This window comes from Halichoerus grypus, chromosome X, assembly GCF_964656455.1.
Source record: "Halichoerus grypus chromosome X, mHalGry1.hap1.1, whole genome shotgun sequence".
NCBI classification, from domain to species: Eukaryota; Metazoa; Chordata; class Mammalia; order Carnivora; family Phocidae; genus Halichoerus; species Halichoerus grypus.
The window spans coordinates 120,006,557-120,025,702 of NC_135727.1; the positions used below are offsets into that span (position 1 = coordinate 120,006,557).

A 19,146-nucleotide genomic window follows, 5' to 3' on the forward strand; every position below is an offset into this window, starting at 1 on the left:
AGAAATCTGATTGTGTCTGTCAGTTTGTATACTGTGTAAGAATGTATGCATTTCTTTTGTAGCCACGTCATGAATATTTTAATGTCCCTGTGTACTAAATGACTACTCATCGTGTATGCAGAATTTCACAGAGGAAATAGAGAGCTGATATACTTATGAAAGAAAATATCCTCAGCTTGGTGACTATCTTGTATAATAGAGCATTTCAGAACTAATACCTTTCAATTGTAATTGTTTTTCCTGTCCTCATTTTTCTTTTTCTGTTTTATTTTCGTTCTATATGTGATCTTGATGTAGTTTAGTCCTGCTCGCAACTGGTTTAATTTCTACTTGAGATATGACCTATGAATGTTTGAGTAGTATTTCATCTTAAACACATACACGTCATCATCTACGAACCATCTATGATTAAAATCTTGTAAGAGGAAAATTTAGCCATCATTAAAATGGTTCACCAAAGAAAATATAGTGGAAACGCTATGGCAAAATAAGCAGTGCAGTAACCTATATAGTGTGGCTTGGTCTTCAAAAGAAATTCTATTTAGTGTGACTGTATTACAGCCTGTATGAGCTAACGTATTCTAATGTATCCCATAAAAGTGTATTTGGAAATAATTCCAGAAAGTAAAATCTGTACTTTACGTGGTATTTAAGGGTAAAACATTCACAGTTCTTAAGTTCGTGATGCACCTCTATTCAGTCACATTTATGCTGGACAGTACTGAACAGTCCCTTGACGAATGATCAGAAAGCTGTGTCAGAAGTCTCTGCTGCAGTATCTCTTGTTCAATAGGAAAATTCTAATACTCAGTTTAAATACTAATATTTTACTAGTTATGGTTTTATAGTATATATTGTCTTCATTTAAATATTTAATGATTTGTTAACTCCGGTTTTATGTTAAGACTTTTAACATTGATCGTTGTGTATACTTTTAATAAAACATGCAACTTATTTTATTATAAAAGTACCAAATAATTCATTGTTCCTATCTAGAGAGTTTAAAGCCTACTAAGTAAGTTATCAGTAAACAAATTCAGAAGACGCTCAAACAGGTTTGCCACTGAAAGAAGACCTGTGAAAATGTAGATTAGGCGGGTATGCAGAGCGGTCTGTTCCATTCTCTATGTCCTGCATTACATTTGAAGCACCTGGATGGGCTATCAAATGAGAAACTTAGCATTATACATTGAAAGCATTGGGAAACATTGGTCTTCCATTTCCATTTTTTTTCCTCTGTCCCTCCTCCCACCCTGCAAGATGTGATTCGTCTGGTTTTAATGCTGAATATGCATTGTCTCCTGCCGGTTTGCTTTGGATGCTGTGTGCTGAGCTGTAACAAGATGTTGCTTCTTTTGTTATTTGTATACAGCTGCTTGCTTTCAATTCATAGATTCTGAAACCGCTTTTCTTGCACGTCTAAAATAAAAGTATTGCATGTACTTTGTCTCATGTGAATGACTTTTTTCTTCTCCATCCTTTTTGACAAATAATATATTTTATATCTTGGTTTTTCCAGGTAATTTTATTAAATCGTGTAAAAAGAAAAAGTGGTTAAGCTGGCAAATTCTGTTAAGTTTACAGTTCAGTACTGTTAAGTATGTTCACAGTGTTGTGCAACTGACGTCCAGAAATGTTTCCTCCTGTGAAACTGAAACTGTATCCATTAAACAACTCTCCATTTCCCTTCCCCTCAGCCCTTGGTAACCACCATTCTACTTTGTTTCTAGGAATGTGACTGCTTTAGCTACCAGTCCTTCTAGGTCATTTTGAGCTACAGTTTCAGTGTCAACATGGGAAAATTACATTTTATACTATGGACACAATTTGTAAAAGAAACTAATGTACTATTTGTACAAGTCTCAAGGAGTAAAATGTATAAATGATTCCTTTAAGCCAGGCCTTTTAGAAAGGACACATATTTTAAATAATGCATTTTTTTTTTTTTAAAGATTTTTTAATTTATTTGACAGAGAGATAGATAGCGAGAGCAGGAACACAAGCAGGGGGAGTGGGAGAGGGAGAAGCAGGCCTCCCGCAGAGCAGGGAGCCCGACGTGGGGCTCGATCCCAGGACCCTGGGATCATGACCTGAGCTGAAGGCAGACGCTTAACGACTGAGCCACCCAGGGGCCCTTAAATAATGCATATGTGATAAGTGACATGCTATACAGGACTGCAGCAGTAAGCACACAGGGGAAATCTGACCAGTTCCAGGGAATAGAGTGAGAGCCATTTTTACATGGATAAGGGAAGAATGTTAGCTGTATAGAATTCAATGTAGGCATCTTTTAATAAATGCATTAAAGGTTGTATGGTGTTTTTAAAAACTATTTAACATTACAGTTGACCTATGAACAATGAGGGGGTTAGGAGCACTGACCCTCCCAGGCAGTTGAAAACCCACATATAAAACGTTTGACTCCCCACAAACTTAATAGCCTACTGTTGACTAGAAGCCTTACCAATAACCTCAACATTCCATTAACACATCTTTTGTGTATGTATTTATTATATACTGTATTCCTACAGTAAAGTAAGCTGGAGAAAAAATGTTAAGGAAAATACACTTACAGTACTGTATGGTAAAAAGCCTCCGTATAAAATGGACCTGTACAGTTCATATCCGTGTTGTTCAAGGGTTAAATGCAAATGATTATTTTTAAATCATTTCCTTTATTTAGGATGTATGTGATTCAGATGTCCGTATATTTAGTGTTTAAAGCTAAACATAAATCAAAGAGACTGGTTTACATCATTCTTGGGAGTGCTGCATCTTTTCCATTAGACTTTCTTTAAAAACTATCACGAAAACTCTTATTTGCATGTCTCAGAGTCTCAAACAGTAGAAGGAACCTTCACGTGCACATCATTCAGCTTCAGCACCCCTCAACTCAATACCTATAGTCGTATGCTTGTTGCGTCATCTGTTTCCCACCACCCCCTCCATTTTGGCCTCAGCATTTTAAAAGCAAGCCCTGGACATCATTTCATCTTTGATACTTCAGTATGTATCACCAAGAGACAGAAGTAACCACACACCCCCAAAATTAACAGTAACTCTTAACATCTTGTTCCTGGTTCAGTTTTTCCTAATTGCCTGAAAATTGCATTTCTGTAATCGGTTTGTTAGAACCAGATGCCCACTAAGGCTCACATTGTATCTGGTTGATGTCTCAAGTCTTTTCATCTTTAACAACTCCTCTGCTTTTCTCCCCTGCCATTTTTTTTTTTTAACCGAGTCACCCATGCTGTAGAATATCCTCCATTCTGTATTTGGTGGATTGTAATCTTGTGGCAATGTTTAACTTGTTTTCCTATCCCCCATATATATTTTGATGTAGCCTGGTTAGGCTGAGGTTTGATGTGGGGGGCAAGGGCAAGAATACTTCATAAAAACCCTTTTTTTTTCCTACCAAAGCCGATTTTTACCCATTTTTCATTAATAAACCTACTAAAAGATCATCATGTGAACTTTATACAGAGTTGGTTTATAATATTTTATTTAGTACTGAATGCTAAATACCTTCATGTAGGTAGATCTCCATCGTGTAATGCTACCAGTTAACATTTTTTGAGCACTTTCTAGAAGTCCGGCACTAAGCCTTCTCTCCCTTAAATGTCTATGTATGAAGGTAAGTACTGTGATCCTTGTTTTCCAAATCAGGAAACAGGCTAGAGTTTAATTTACTTAAGATTACTCCATGTAATGCTTATATACAATTAAATCTAATGTATGGATTTATGGTTTAATATTTTTCTTTTCCTTGTTTTGTGCTGTACCACAATTAGGATGCAAAAGTAAGTTATTATTGGATGCTAAAAATTGCATTTTCTCCATTAAATTGTCGAATGCCTTTTAATTACAAAATTGTTGCAAGTAATACCTGAATTTGACCTGGTCCTGTTTTGTGATATGCACAATCAGCCACTTTGGAAAATTTTTAATAACTTTTTTCTAGCTATGCCTGCTTTTTTGGTCTGCCTTTGACATTTAAAAATGAGTACTGGTTGTGGCATAAGCCAAGAATGCCTTTGGTCCTAGAGTATTCTTTCTATTATGTTGCCTCCCCTGAAGCCACCGGTTGCCCAGGGGAGGGCTGGGAAGGTGAGTTTCTGAAGCCGTGCTGCTGGGGACAGTTAAAGTCAAAAACCGAGTCAAGACCCAGAGGAAGACATTTCTATAAATACATGTGACCCAAATGATAAAAAACAAAAGCATGGAAAACAAAATTATGTGAAGATTCAGGAGAACTCTGGGTTTTCCCTGCTTTTTATTTAGGGGAGGCTTTCGATTTTAACACTAAGGTAACTTACCTTTCCTGTAGCTAATTCGATAGCAATGATTTCCTAAATTGCCAGTGGGTTTGCCTGCTTTTTGTGTGGCAGTAGCGGGGCCCAGCACATTGGCAGGTAATCAGTAGGTATCTGATGCATGCTCAAAATACCCTTCTGTGGCCTCTGACGTTTGGGGCGCAAAACCCTAAATAACTGCCTGCTCTCAGTATTCGAATGTGCCCAAACCAATGACCTGCTTGCACTGTTCTGTGAAACTTGCACATCCTTCCGTGTCAATTTCACATTCTCCAGCCTCCCCGGATCTGCTTACCAGAGTCTCACATTTTCCCTCCACAGGAAGCTGAAACCCCACGTAGTGTCCTTGAAGAAATTGGACTGACCTAACTCTCCTCCCTTGTTGATGACTTCTTGTGGTCACACTGTAGATGGTCACTGCCTTCATGTCCATGTTAGCTAATGGTATAAGATGACGTCTTGTCAGTATTACTGTTTTGCTAAGCTGCTTCATTCAGGCCTACACAAAATTTTTTTTTAAAGGGAACTTCGGTTAATCAAGTGATAAGGGACTTAAATACGAGTTAGAATGATGCAGGAAAAGAAAGGTACCATTTCTGGATATTTTAAAGTTTACAGATCTGTTTCTCCCAATCTAATCTTAATGTATCTATTAGAATGACACAATCAGGCAATATACGTTCATTAATTACCATCTTTGGCAAAGGACACTTAAATTATAATATGAAACCTGGTTTTATGAAACCAAAGACTAGTGTGTAGCATTTCAGCATATATGAGAATAAAGGGAATTGATACTCACATACCAAATGAATTAAAATTTAACTGTTCAAGACTTAAAAAAAAAAAGGAACCAAATTTATACCATTATTTATTCCTTATTGGAAACTACATACTTAAAGGGAATACACAAATGACTACATTGAAATGATGTGTTTTACACTAAAAATTATTTCTCCAGCTTTCCAAGCCGGGGTTGAGGAACAGAGATCGACTGTTTAATAGTGAGCACGTTGCTTTTAAGGCCAAGGAACATTCAACTCCTGAGACAAATTTTTTTTGTGGTCATAACCAGTTAGTGACTTGGATGGTTTTTGATGCCCCCAAATAAAAATGGATACATTGACTTACCGGAATTCTTCACAACATTACCTTACAGAAAAATGTGTTCTTCTCTTCACAAAATGTTGCTTAAGTCATTGTTTAAAGCACGAATGCTCCTCCTGGGGTGCTCGTTAACGGCCAAGTTTCTTTTGCTTCCCTCCACTTAACAAGTGCTGCAAACTTTAGGGCAGCTTCCTTCCCTTCCATGGCAATGCCTAGTTATCAGAAATCTTACAAAAGCAGACAGCGCGTTTCATGTAAAACAGAGTTGAATGAGGTAAAATGACATTAGTGGGCCCTGTGTTTTTTTAAAGCTATACAGTTGTTTGTGTCACTTTTATACATACTTCTGTATATGTAAACATGTCTTCGTGGTTTACACTTTCATTTGTATCTGCTGGGCTGGATTAAGCTTTGTTGTGATTGTGACCAATACATATTCAGGCCGTGTTAGCACTGTCTTTATCACATCACCAATTAGTTGTAATAAATGTTCAACATACACCACTGTAGTCTGTTTTTATCTTTCTCTTTGCAAAACTTTGTCAAACTATGGGGAGCTGCTGAAAGAATTTTAAATTTTTCTCAGTAAAATGTCGAAAATTCACCTCCATTTGAAGGTGGATGCTAAAAGCACACACAAGACAAATGATGGAAGATATAAGTTTTCATGTACTTAGAGCTCACTAAAAAATAATGTGGCTTCCACGCTGAGAGCTTATCTACACATTTATTTTCAATCAATAAATGCCGCTTTTAAAACCTTGATGCAGTTGACGTTTCTACTTTCTGAATGAGCAACTCTCATTACTCCAGGTAATCAAAGGTATTGCAAATCAACCAGATCCCCAACCCCCAGCACCCCCCCCCACCACTGGAGGTGCTAGTACGCTCGCCAAAATGAACTGGTATTTACAAACTGCCGCCTAATAGAAGCAGGAACTCAAAGCTTTGGTTATGATAGTTAAGGGACCTCCTACTAACTGCAGATGGGAAATATTACATAGTAAAGCGAGGATATTAAAGAACAAGGCATCAACTACCATCAAGTTTCTAGTCTGCTAAAGATACTTGCAGACATGGAGCGTCTCCAACATTCATCTGGTTTATTCACTGAAAACAGGCCTGATGGGCTTCTGCTGGCACTGTAGAGCTGGAATGTTTAAATCATAAATAGTAATAAGGTTATAAGTTTAAGAAACAGTAATACATTTAAGTTCAAGATGGACATTTATCAGGATAATGGGCCAGTCCACTGGCTGAAAACTGCTCTCTCCCTCCCTCCACACCACAGTGCCCATGAACGCTGGAGGGAAAAGACCCCATCATCTCATAATTACCTTGAGCACAAGCTGGTGTTTATCCTATTTTGTCCTCCATGATCTATAAAGGCTATTCAGCTCGGGATACCACCTTTAATTATGCATATCTTGGCCATATTTAGGGAAGTACTGAAAAATACTGGATTTAGTGATCGTTATTCAGCATTAGTGAATCCAGTAGGTAATTACAGAAAATTTTCAATCATTTTTAGGGTAAAGCAGGCATTTAAAGTTGAACAAATCAATTTTTAAAGTAAAATGATTTCTGGACCATACTAATAGTACTTTTATAGGCTACATATTAAGAACTCTCATTTTCAACACATAACCTTACTCACTCAGAAATCCCAATCTTGAAATTTCTTTCCCTTTCTGTTAGCTTCAATACTTTGTGCATCCTTAAGCCCTTATTTCCAAATCCCAAGTTGCCAAAAGCCACATACTCTGAAACTCAAGATGTCCAGTATGGCAATGGAAAGGTTACGAAGAAAATTAAAAACGTGTAAGTATAAGAGCATCTTTTCTTTTTTATGATCTGAAATCGAAGAATGGTATTTTTTGCCTTAAGCCTTTTTTTAAACAGAAGGTTCTCTGACCACTTTTTAAATGAGAATTGTTTTAACACTAGGCAGATTCAGTAGCAATGACCCTCATTTTCCTAAAGATGACAGAAATAAGACTTACCTCTATCTCAACAGCTCCCCAACACTATAAAAAAGATGCAGCCCCTAATGGAGAACCTCCAGCTGAGAAGGGGCTGTGAATACGGGACAGGAGGGAGAGGAAATAAACGGACTTTACCCTTTAAGTACTTTAAAACAAAAGGAATTTTAAAGTCAAAAAGCTGCTCAGCTATTGCATGTAGAAAAACCCAAGAGATTATTAATAAAGGGCAAACAACCAAATTTAACAGTCATTAAATACAGAAAAAGTGGCTGAGCCAATACGTAGAGAAACAAAACAGTTAAACATAAAATTTACCAAATCGGCAAAGATGAACTTGGTGGTGTGAGAACAGCAAAACTTATTGTTGTAGCCTTTCTGGAGGGCAATCTGGAAACGCTTCAGGAGTCCTAGCTCTTGATGTAACATAATTTATTGTAAGGAAACGGTCAGAAATGTGTGAAAGTATTTAAGGAAATCCACAACAGGACTGTTTATAGCACTGGATTCTTTAATAGTGCAAAATTAAAGGTAATTTAAAATCCAACAGTAGGGGTATGGTTGAATAAAGGGATAGGTCCACGCTGGGCAGTGAGAAAAAGAAGAGCCTTGATGAAATAGGAGGTTTGGCGGAGGAGAAAAAAACATTTTCAACTGCAGCCATATATGATCTGTGAAAAAAAAAAACCACATGTGCAGACGCAGAAGAAGAGGAAAAGAAGGTGTAAGCACTGCTCCCGTGTTAACGTTCTCACTAAGGGTTAGGATTACAGGTGATTTCCAGGCTATCCGTACACTGTAGGTCTTCTAGGTTTTCTATACTAAACACACTGCTTATCAGAGCATAAAGGCCTTTTTAAATAGGGTTCTGCCAGACTTGCTCAGCCATCGAGCTCAGAGACCCCTAGGCCCCAGTATGAAGCAGCCCTCATAAAGAAGATCTACAATCATGTAAGACCAAAGTACATTTATTTGCATTTGGGGCTCTGAAGAATTCTGTCCCTGCTGCCTGACCTCCTCCTGCCACGGCTCCTGGACCTAGAGGAGCTCTGGCTCCCACTGCCCCGGCCCCGGCTGCGGGCCCTTTTCCTTGCTCTACTTCGTGAAACGTGCCTCTCGCGACTCTTTGCCATGTGTTTGTGAGACTTCTGGCCCCGGCGCCTGCTTCTCCTTTTCCTCTCTGCTTCCCCGTTCCTCTTGTAGGAGTGCGATGGGCTAGGGCTCCGTCTCCTCCTGGGCCTCCCATAGTACTCCTCGTGGTGGCCCGTCCTGTCTCTCCTCTCCGAGCCCTTACCGAAGGAGGGGCCGGTCCGATCGGGAGACAGGTAGATGTCTCTGTTAGCCTCCCAAAACTCATTGTTGGGATTTCGGAACACATGCAGGAAGTTGCAGTGTTTTCCTCGTGGGCACTGCTGTATTTCAAACAAACCTGCAAGGGCACAGTGAGGAAACAGCATTTACTGCTGGCGCTTTACCCTTTTCAGAAGGCACACCGCCGATGTTCAGATGTGACAGGCCTATCTCCTCCTGCGCATTCTCTCAAAGCGGCCTATGTAAAGTGATCTCATAGCTCTGGTTCCCAGAATTTCAAAACAATCGCAAACGCTCTAACAAACGGCACTGTGAGCGGTAACGAAACCAGAAGTTTTCATTACGCCGATACCCTGGTCTCCGACTGGATGAGGGTGCGGGGTGCAACCGAACAAACGGTGACCACACCGGGGTTTTGTGTTTTGTTTTTTAGGGTTTCACCGTCCCACCGATGGACGGTGTCGATCCCTAATTAACACTGAACACCCAGCCCTTGGGAGGCCCTGTGACAGGGCGCTCTGACAGCATGCTGGTGGCAGGACAGGGCTACTGGCCCAAAGAGAGCCTCTGAGAAGTGGACGGCTTAGTATTTTCTTTATACTTTAAGAAGAAGAGGGGAGCCTGGGTGGCTCAGTCGTTAAGCGTCTGCCTTCGGCTCGGGTCATGATCCCAGGATCCTGGGATCGAGCCCCACATCGGGCTCCCTGCTCCACAGGAAGCCTGCTTCTCCCTCTCCCACTCCCCCTGCTTGTGTTCCCTCTCTCGCTGTGTCTCTGTCAAATAAATAAAATCTTTAAAAACAAAAAAAGAAGAAGAGGGGAAACATTGGCCTAACGCTTTTAAATTTACCAAGTGCTTTTTTTTTTTTTTTAAAGATTTTATTTATTTATTTGACAGAGAGGGAGATAGCGAGAGCAGGAACACAAGCAGGGGGAGTGGGAGAGGGAGAAGCAGGCTTCCCGTGGAGCAGGGAGCCCGATGTGGGACTCGATCCCAGGACCCTGGGATCATGACCTGAGCCGAAGGCAGATGCTTAACGACTGAGCCACCCAGGCGCCCCTCAAGTGCTTTTAATATGGAAGATTCTTGTCACAGGTGAAATCTATCTGAACAACTTAAGAGATCCTTTTGAGGCTTTCAAACTTTTTTTTTTCAGTCCGTAAATTCCCCAGATATGTAAAACAGTTAAAAGTGAAATACCTCCCTACCACACATTATATACGAAAAGCCAAAATCGATCAGAGTCCTAAATGTAAGACATGAAACCATACAACTGTCTGAGGAAGACATACAAGTAAAATCTTTGTGACACTGGGCTGAGCAATGGATTCTTAGGTATGACACCAAAAGTACAAACAAAAAAATATAGATAGATATAGATAGATAGATAAAATGGATTTCATCAAAATTATAAACTTTTGTACTTCACAGGGCATCATCAAAGTGAACAGACAACCCACAGAATGGAAGAAAATATTAGCCAATCATGTCTGCAATAAGAGGCTTGTCTGTAGAACGGATCAAGCACTCTTACAACCCAATAATAAAAAGACAACCTAATTAACAATGGGCAAAGTATCTAGACATCTCTCCAAGGAAGATTTACAAATGGCCAATAATGAGGACACACAAAAAATGCTCAACATCATTAGTTACTTTGGAAAATAACAAAGCTGTTATTTAAAAAAAAAAAAAAAAGCACTGGGGCGCCTGGGTGGCTCAGTTGTTAAGCGTCTGCCTTCGGCTCAGGTCATGATCCCAGGGTCCTGGGATCGAGCCCCACATCGGGCTCCCTGCTCCGCGGGAAGCCTGCTTCTCCCTCTCCCACTCCCCCTGCTTGTGTTCCTGCTCTTGCTATCTCTGTCTCTGTCAAATAAATAAAATCTTAAATAAATAAATAAATAAAATAAGCAAGCAGATAAAATAGTCTCCTGTTTTGGGGGAGGCCAATGTCACACTCAGAAGTACCTCACTGAAAACACACTGGATTCCCAGGAACTGACAAAAATAACCGCCTTCAGGGAAAAAAACAGTTCCATCTCTTTCAGCCTGCAAGCTTTCAAATTTCAGGCATAATGGTTCTTCTGCTTTCCAAAGCAAGGAATTCTAAATTCTTTTTTTTTTTTTCCCCTTGAATCAATGGTTTTTTAACTGCCAGCATCCATTAAGACCAGGCTGCCAAAGATAAAGACTTTGTAAATTATATATTTTTTTAATAAGAGGTGTTAAGCAGGCAAGTGTAAAGTCAAGAAAAGTAAAGGGTAAGCAAAGTGCTCCCCTAAGGCATTGACAGTTCCAGCTCTCTGCTTCCGGAGTCGTTCAACAATAAATAATTTGGCTAAGCCCATCCAACAAAAATGAAAAAATAATGAGGCCTCCAAAACTACTGGCTACTCAAAGGACTGACTCATACCTTGACTTGGCGGCCACAGTCCGAAGGGTCAGTCTGACTGAATGCACCCTGACCGGATCCTACAGCTATAATCAGTCTCCACTGCACGAAAGCATGTCTTTCAAGCAAGGCAGGCAATGTTATAACGTTTTAGGTGGCAAGGATGACAGAAAATTCATTAGGGATAAAGATGGGGGGGGAAAAACCCAGTTTGAGTGAGGGGAGCCAATGAGGAGAGATCACTTCCGCCCGTGCAACAAGGAAAAGGTGGCTTCCCACAAACACGACTCCTCAGGCGTCCTCAAGTTTTAAAGCCCAGGAATGAGAGTGAGAAGATGGGAATTCTAGCCCCAACCCTGTCACTGATACACTGTCACTTCAGTCACCTCGTCCATAAAGTGACCCGCAAGGTCTAGCACTGATCTAACACGCGAGCTTCTTGATATAACGATCTCTGCTCGTCTAGTTCGGGAGGCAAAAGCTATGTTTTACTCCTTTAAAAGACTGTTTTTTTGGGGCGCCTGGGTGGCTCAGCCGGTTGAGCATCTGACTCTTGATCTCGGCGTCGTGAGTTCAAGCCCCGCATTGAACTTAAAAAAAAAAAAAAAGTGTTTTTCCCTTAAGAATGTCCCTTTACACAACAGTGGAACCACTAGGGTCAAATCATCGTGTTGTATTTTACCACAAATTGCCATTTTCCATCGGGTCACTGGGCAGAATTCGCACTGGAGCTGCCGTCCTGCGTACCATCGTCCATTAAACAGGGAAAGGGCTGCTTGACATTCTTCTTCCCTTTAAAAAAAGCCACAAATTAAAGGATGCCTTTTACAGTAACTTTCTATTATGGAGATGACCCCCACTGTTAATGAACCTTTTTACTAGTTTACCGTAGGACCACCAAGTTCACTGCTTTTGTACTAGGGAGTCCTCATGAGGGCATTCAAGCTCCTGAAAGCTCACAATATATTCAGGAACGCTTTTTACTAACCCTCCCAGAGGTTCTGATGCATGGAAATCAGCTTGAGTCAAAGCAGCTTAAACTGAAAGACTGGACCATTAAAAATGCACAGGTGTTTACCATTGTCAGAGCCTCTCCTTTCTTAGCAAGGACTGCTATTTTTCTTACTACAATGGTTAATTTAACCCATTAGCCACAGCATGTCCCAGACAAACAGCAGGACAAGCAGAAAGGCTATACCAACTGCTCTCTTAGGGGGCGGAAAGCACACCGAGATTACACGGGGCTTCCATTTCTTCTCTATGCTAGTTACCCCTTTTCAGTTTGTATTTTAGTTATTAAAACTATGTAAGTAAAAAAAATAACCATTGTAAAAGATTCAAAACTACGTTAAGTATCCAGCGAATGAAATACAAATGCGTTTTCAAGTCCCCTCTCTATATATTTCTGTATCAGCTCTTAATATTTACATTTTTAAAAATACCATGCATATGAAAGCTGTCTATTTAGTGGGGAAAACCCAGACAGCAACATAATTACAACACTATACCAAGACAAAATGTGAAGATGTTCATGTTCAGAATACTTACGATTGATACTGAACATACACATTGCCCCTCAGATGAGGTTCCAAGTTGCAGCTGACCTAAAGAGCAACGAAGAATTTGATCATAAAAAAAAAAAAAAAGAAGGAAGAGAAACCCTCCAGTCATCATAATGCACTTTGTCCAGGGGAACACTACCAAAAGTAGTTCTCATTGGAAGATTGCAAAACCCAGCTACTGTACCACTCCCAGGTCTGTTTAAGGCTTCCAGAAACGGCAGTGATACAGGCCCCAACTATTTGATCCCTGTTGATCCAGATTCGTTTTTCACAGACATGAAATGCTTCACACATACATAAAAATACAGAGAACAAAAATCAACCCATATATCTAGCACCCAGGTTCAACACCAACGCTTTCCATTTTTGATGAATGGTTAAATATGCAAAACATTAAAGACCCAGTTGAAAGCCTTCCGCCTATTCTCCCTTCCCCATCACAGGGATGAGCAGACACTACTCTGAGGCTGGAGTATCCTTCACATTCCAAATGCAAACATACATACACAAATACACGTGCACCTATCTACACAGACACCAACACTCATATCCATATGTACACAGACAGGCATATACACATACATCAAATGCGCGCCATCAGATCCTACACATATTATGCATAGACGTGTCTATTATGAATACATGGGTATATTTATGTATACATATGCAAAGAAACTTGTATATATGTATTGATAAACAATGTACAGTATTGCTTTATACATTTTAAATTTTTACACAAATAATGTATATTTTACATTCTTTTTTCACAATATCATCACATAAACATAAGGACTCATTTTAACTGTACATTGGATATATCAAATCATCAAATTTATTTATCTACTCCTCTAACGATGACTATCCAAGGTGCTTCCAATTTTTCATCAACAAACAGTGCTGCAGTCAGCATTCCTGAACATGTCTCTGTGAGTAGAAGCATTTCTCTAGTATGCATAACCAGAAGCAGTGTGCCAACTTATAGGTTATATGTACTTCAAACTTCACTAGGTCTTGATAAACTGCTCTCTGAAGTGGTTTTACTAATTGACGCTTCCTCGCCCACTCCTGGTATTAACAGAATTTATACTTTTTTACTTGATAGGTGTGAATAATCTCACTTAATATGCACTGTTCTTATTACTAGTTAGATTGAACATTTGATCATTTGCCTTCAAAAATGACAAATCTGGACACATAGATCAATGGAACAGAACAGAAAGCTTAGAAATAAGCCCACGATTATATGGTCAATTAATCTATGACAAAGGAAGCAAGAATATGCAATGGGAAAAAGACAGTCTCTTTTATAAATGGTGCTGGGAAAACTGGTCAGCTACATGCAGAAGAATGAAACTGGACCACTTTCCTACACCATACATAAAAATAAACCCAAAATGGATTAAGGACCTAAATGTTAGACCTGAAACCATAAAGATCCTAGAAGAGAGCACAGGCAGTAACTTCTCTGACGTCGGCCCTAGCAACATTTTTCTAGATAGGTCTCCTGAAGCCAGGGAAACAAAAGCAAAACTAAACTATTGAGGGCGCCTGGGTGGCTCAGTTGGTTAAGCGACTGCCTTCGGCTCAGGTCATGATCCTGGAGTCCCGGGATCAAGTCCCGCATCGGGCTCCCTGCTCAGCAGGGAGTCTGCTTCTCCCTCTGACCCTCCCCCCTCTCATGTTCTCTGTATCTCATTCTCTCTCTCAAATAAATAAATAAAAATCTTTAAAAAAAAAAAAACTAAACTATTGAGACTACATCAAAAAGCTTCTGCACAACAAAGGTAACAATCAACAAAACTTATTAATAAAAGGCAACCTATGGAATGGGAGAAGATATTTGCAAATGACATATTTGATAAAGGGTTAATATCCAAAACATATAAAGAACTTCTACAACTCAACACCCAAAAAACAAATAATCCAATTAAAAATGGGCAGAAGACATGAACATTTTTCCAAAGAAGACATCAAGATGGCCAAAAGACACATGAAAAGAAGCTCAACATCACTCATCATCAGGGAAATGCAAATCAAAGCCACAATGAGATATCACCTCACACCGGTCTGAATGGCTAAAATCGAGAAGATAAGAAACAAGTGTTGGCAAGGATGTAGAGAAAGGATGTAGAGAAAAAGGAACCCTCGTGCACTGTTGGTGGGAATGCAAACTGGTGCAGTCACTGTGGAAAACACTATGGAGGTTCCTCAAAAAGTTAAAAATAGAATTACCATATGATCCAGTAATTGCACTACTGGGTATTTACCCGAAGAATAAGAAAACACTAATTCAAAAAGATACATGCACCCCTACGTGTATAGCAGCATCATTTACAATAGCCCAATTATGGAAACAGCCCCAGTGCCCATCGATAGATGAATGGGTAAAAAAGATGTGGTGTATATACAATGGAATATTACTAAAAGAATGAAATCCTGTCATTTGCAACAACATGGATGGAGCTAGAGAATATAATGCTAAGTGAAATTAAGTCAGAGAAAGACAAATACAGTGATTTCATTCATCTGTGGAATTTAAGAAAACAAGGGGGAAAAGAAGAGACAAACTGAAAAACAGACTCTTAACTAGAGAACAAATGGATGGTTGCCAGAGGGGAGGTAGGTGGGGGATGGGTGAAAGAGGTGAAGGGGATTAATAGTACACTTATCTTGATGAGCACTGAGTAATGTAGAGAATTCTGGAATCACTATATTGTACACCTGGAACTAACACTGTATGTTAACCATACTGGAATTAAAATTTAAAAAAAGACAAATCTGATTTTTTTTTATTTAATGGTGTAAGAAGGTCCTCAAATATTGATACAAATGTTTAGCTTTTATTTCCAAAATGAATGTCTACAATGTTACAAATTTGTTCTACAGTATTTTTGTTAGAGTATCCAAAAAGAGGCACAATCCATAATGATAGTTTATAACACTGTCCTTAGAAGAAAGACTAATGATAGTTTATAACACCATCCTTGAAGTCTAAAAGGCCTCAGGAGGCCACGTCAGTTGCACCAGCGACCTTAGAGATCATTTAACCCAGTGGTTCCCAAGGACCCATTAATTTTCCATGATGAATTCAATGTTTTGGAACTTTTCCTACTAAAAGTTTACCAAACAGCTTTCCATTTATAACTGCTAATGTGATTAGCATGAGCTTCGATGATAAAACTAAATCGAAGGGGGTAAAAAAAACAAAAACAAAAACCAAAGCACACTGTGGCTAGCAGGTGCAGCCTGTTCTAAGTAATGATTTCCACTAACCAGGTGGGAGTTCTGAAAGCAACACCATCACGGACTTCATAGAACCAGTATCATGTAGGGACCCCACAAGGGAAACCACTGATGGGGCCCAATTCCCTCCCTTTCAGGATGAGGCAAAAGCAAGAAGAGGTAAAGTGACACATTCAAAAGCACAGAGCTAGTCAAACCATGCAGACCTCCCAGCTGGCCCTGCCACGCTAGAATCCGCTGCTTACGCTGGGAAGCAGTGTGAAGACCGGAAGGTGCATGCAACAGAAACAAAAGGTAAAAGGGAAAGAGAAATTTTAAAAGATTTTTTTTTTTTTAGATTTTGAACTCAGGGGCGCCTGGGTGGCTGAGCCGGTTAAGCGTCTGCCTTCGGCTCAGGTCCTGATCCCGGGGTCCTGGGGTGGAGCCCCGCATCGGGCTCCCTGCTCGGCTAGGAGTCTACGCCATCTCCCTCTGCCCCTCCCCCCTGCTCTCTCCAATAAATAAAATCTTTCTCTCTCTCTCCAATAAATAAAATCTTTAAAAAAAATAAAAATTGTGAACCCAGTGGACAGAAGTATAGCTTCGCATTTCACGACTGCTGCCGGCTGTGCCAGCTTTCCCGTCATTGCCACCTCGCAGGACAAAAACTCACGATTTTACTTTTTTTTTCCTTCCCCTACCCTAACAAAGCAAACTCATCCGGGTTTGGGTCTGCTCGAGTCACAAAGTGGGAGGCCCCAGTACGCTAGGATTCAAGCCCGGGGTCCCGTGAGCAGCCGCTAGCACCTCTGCCTTCACTCTTGCCTTGAGGGATGTTTTCCAGTAACTGTGTACTCTGAATGGCTCTTTTTCACCCGGATGCTGCGTCACAAGCCACGATTTGGGGAACACTATGTTCAGTACCGAGAGTACTGACTGAACACACTGTCAAAAAAAAAAAGGAATCAAGGTTTCTGTTCTTGGGTAGCTCCAGAAGAGTAAGTATCTCGGCCGGAAGGTGCAAGCAGGCGCCATCAACATCATGCAGCCAACTGAGTAAGCGGAGAGGTGTTACGCTGCGCGTGCCGTGCACCGTGGCTCTGGGTGAGACCCACTACAAGGAAGGGAGGGGCTGCCTTCGCCGTCATATGCAGCCTCTAACTGAACGCTGGGACGGCTACCTGCAGGATCTTATGCAGCTCGGATTTCAGGTAGTCCCTCTGCCGTACAGGCAACGAGGACTGGTGGCAAGGGAGTCACATTCACCGAGCACCTGGGTGCCCAACTTTGGACCAGGCCCTGTGCCATCGCACACGCCCCGCCCAGGCAGACAGCCTGTGCCCTAGCACTCGCGTCCTCTAGGGCACTTTGGTGGGAAGTGAAGCAGTCCCCTTCTTCATGTGCATCGTGCACACCCACCTTGAACTGGATCACTTTCCCCACGTTCTTGAACTCGGGAAGCACGTCATCATAGAAGTCCAGGAACTGCTGGTAGGTTTCCTCTTCACTGTACTCTAGGCTGGCATCCGGGTCATAGTCATCCCTTCTGCACTGCTCCATTCCAAACGTTGTGAACATGCTTTTAATAAGGAGTGTGGGGCTCGAGGATGGGAAATTGTGTTTACGTGAACACCTGCATGTGAAAGGAGAACTTAAATGCAGCACTCCAAGAGTTAGCAATCACACATCAAAAGCTCCCTTTAAACTTGGAGATAGAGACTCAAAGAACTTGCTTAATTGCAAGATAATAAACGCCATCCAGGTGTCAAATTGCAACACTTAAACTGCTCTAAGACTGACCGATATATGTATTTGCTCTCATTAAGATGTAAAGGTGGGAATTATTTCCACATTCATATGCCATTCAGCAGCCTTTTGATGAACTTCACAAAGCCTTATATGTGTAAAAGCATAGGAAAAAAGAAGGTCCGCTGACATGGCAGATTGCGGTGACAGGCATGAGGATACCGTATGTGGGACTCAGGAGGAAGGTGAGAACAATACAATCCTGGGTCTATATGATCTTCAACTACCTCAGGGCTTAGAGAATAGGGTAATGTAAGAGTTCCGAGCCAAGAGAATAGTTCAATTTCACATATGTATATATAGCATTTCGTATTTTTCATGGTATTTTTATATTTCTTCCTCTGATCTTCGCAACCCGTGAGGACAGTTGGGGCTAGTATTGTCCCCACTTTGCAAAGCGGGAAGCTGAGGCCTAGAGAAGCACACTTATCCAAGGCGCATGGCTGCTAAGAGAGGGCCAAGAGATGGGAGTTAACCTCCAGTCTAGTACCTGTTCACTATATATGATATGATACAGAGAATTCTCGCGTCATGAGGTGGCTAACCATTACGAAAAACAACTTTCTTTTCATAGTTTAAGCTGAACCAGGTTGTACCTGAGTCATTTAAGTCTTTTATATGAGTTTATTTACTTCCCTCTCCGAAAATGAGGGGAAAAAAAAATGCAGTTCAAGGTTCCAAACAGTCAGATTTTCCTGATTAGGTTTCCAGTTAAAAAACTGGTTAAGACAAAATTTTTAGGAAAAAAACAATCCCCAGAACTAAGGAAGAAAAAAAGCTGAAAAAGGCAAGTGCTAGAAAAATCAATCGCCTCGAAATGACTAAATGTTTTCCTCCTCCTCACTTCCCATGTCTATGATATACATCTGTGCCCCACGTGAGACACCTCAGGGTGCCCCCCGCACACCGCACCCGGCTCAGAGATGTGCAGTGTCCAGTCATGGGAAATGTTCTGTGCTCCAAAGGACCCTCCAAGATGATTCAGTAGAGACCTCGTGATGAGATCCGTCTTCCCAAGTATAGCTACCAACAGCACAAAGAGTGAAAGTTCAAGCTGACTGCAAGTGTCAGCGGTGAATCAGAATTTTACACGGAGGAAGCACATACAGATTTTAAACAAGGAACCAATTTAACAGGGTTAAAATTCTGCTCATGGGATTATTACATCTGAATGAACCTGGCTCTAGTTCCTAGGGTGTCAAGCGAGCATCTGAGTTTTGGAACAGAGCCCAAGTCCCTGTTTAGGGAAAATCCCCACTTGGCCTGGAGACAGTCCATACAATCTGTGTATATTCAGGGCTAGCCCTACAGCTCCTACTGAGAAGGCAGCTAAGACGAGATATTTGGGAAGGCAATCTACAGGTGTGATACCAAACCTGTGTGATTCCCAGAATCACCTGGAAAGAACTGAGATTTCTCAGGTTCTGTTCCAGACCATCTGTTAAGACCTC

At 40.8% G+C, this 19,146-nt stretch overlaps 2 protein-coding genes across 3 annotated transcripts in view; one reads left to right on the plus strand and one right to left on the minus strand.

Moving 5' to 3' along the window:
* AP1S2 (adaptor related protein complex 1 subunit sigma 2) overlaps window positions 1-6,183 on the plus strand; it is a 28,998-nt gene extending 22,815 nt beyond the window's left edge. The window contains exon 5 of one of the 2 annotated variants that reach the window (XM_078063931.1): window positions 63-1,442. In XM_078063931.1, the coding sequence (XP_077920057.1) occupies window positions 63-98 (36 nt within the window). In that variant the 3' untranslated portion in view covers window positions 99-1,442. Of the gene's footprint in view, window positions 1-62; window positions 1,443-4,634 lie in introns of those variants that run through there. The other variant, XM_078063929.1, reaches the window with a different exon arrangement.
* A 1,709-nt stretch (window positions 6,184-7,892) lies between these two features.
* Window positions 7,893-19,146, minus strand: part of ZRSR2 (zinc finger CCCH-type, RNA binding motif and serine/arginine rich 2) — a 28,173-nt gene continuing 16,919 nt past the window's right edge. Inside the window, exons 8-11 of the mRNA XM_078063927.1 lie at window positions 17,309-17,522; window positions 12,654-12,709; window positions 11,788-11,897; window positions 7,893-8,831 (exon numbers count right to left, since the gene is read on the minus strand). Coding sequence (XP_077920053.1) covers window positions 8,371-8,831; window positions 11,788-11,897; window positions 12,654-12,709; window positions 17,309-17,522 — 841 coding nt within the window. The 3' untranslated portion in view covers window positions 7,893-8,370. The remainder of the gene's footprint in view (window positions 8,832-11,787; window positions 11,898-12,653; window positions 12,710-17,308; window positions 17,523-19,146) is intronic.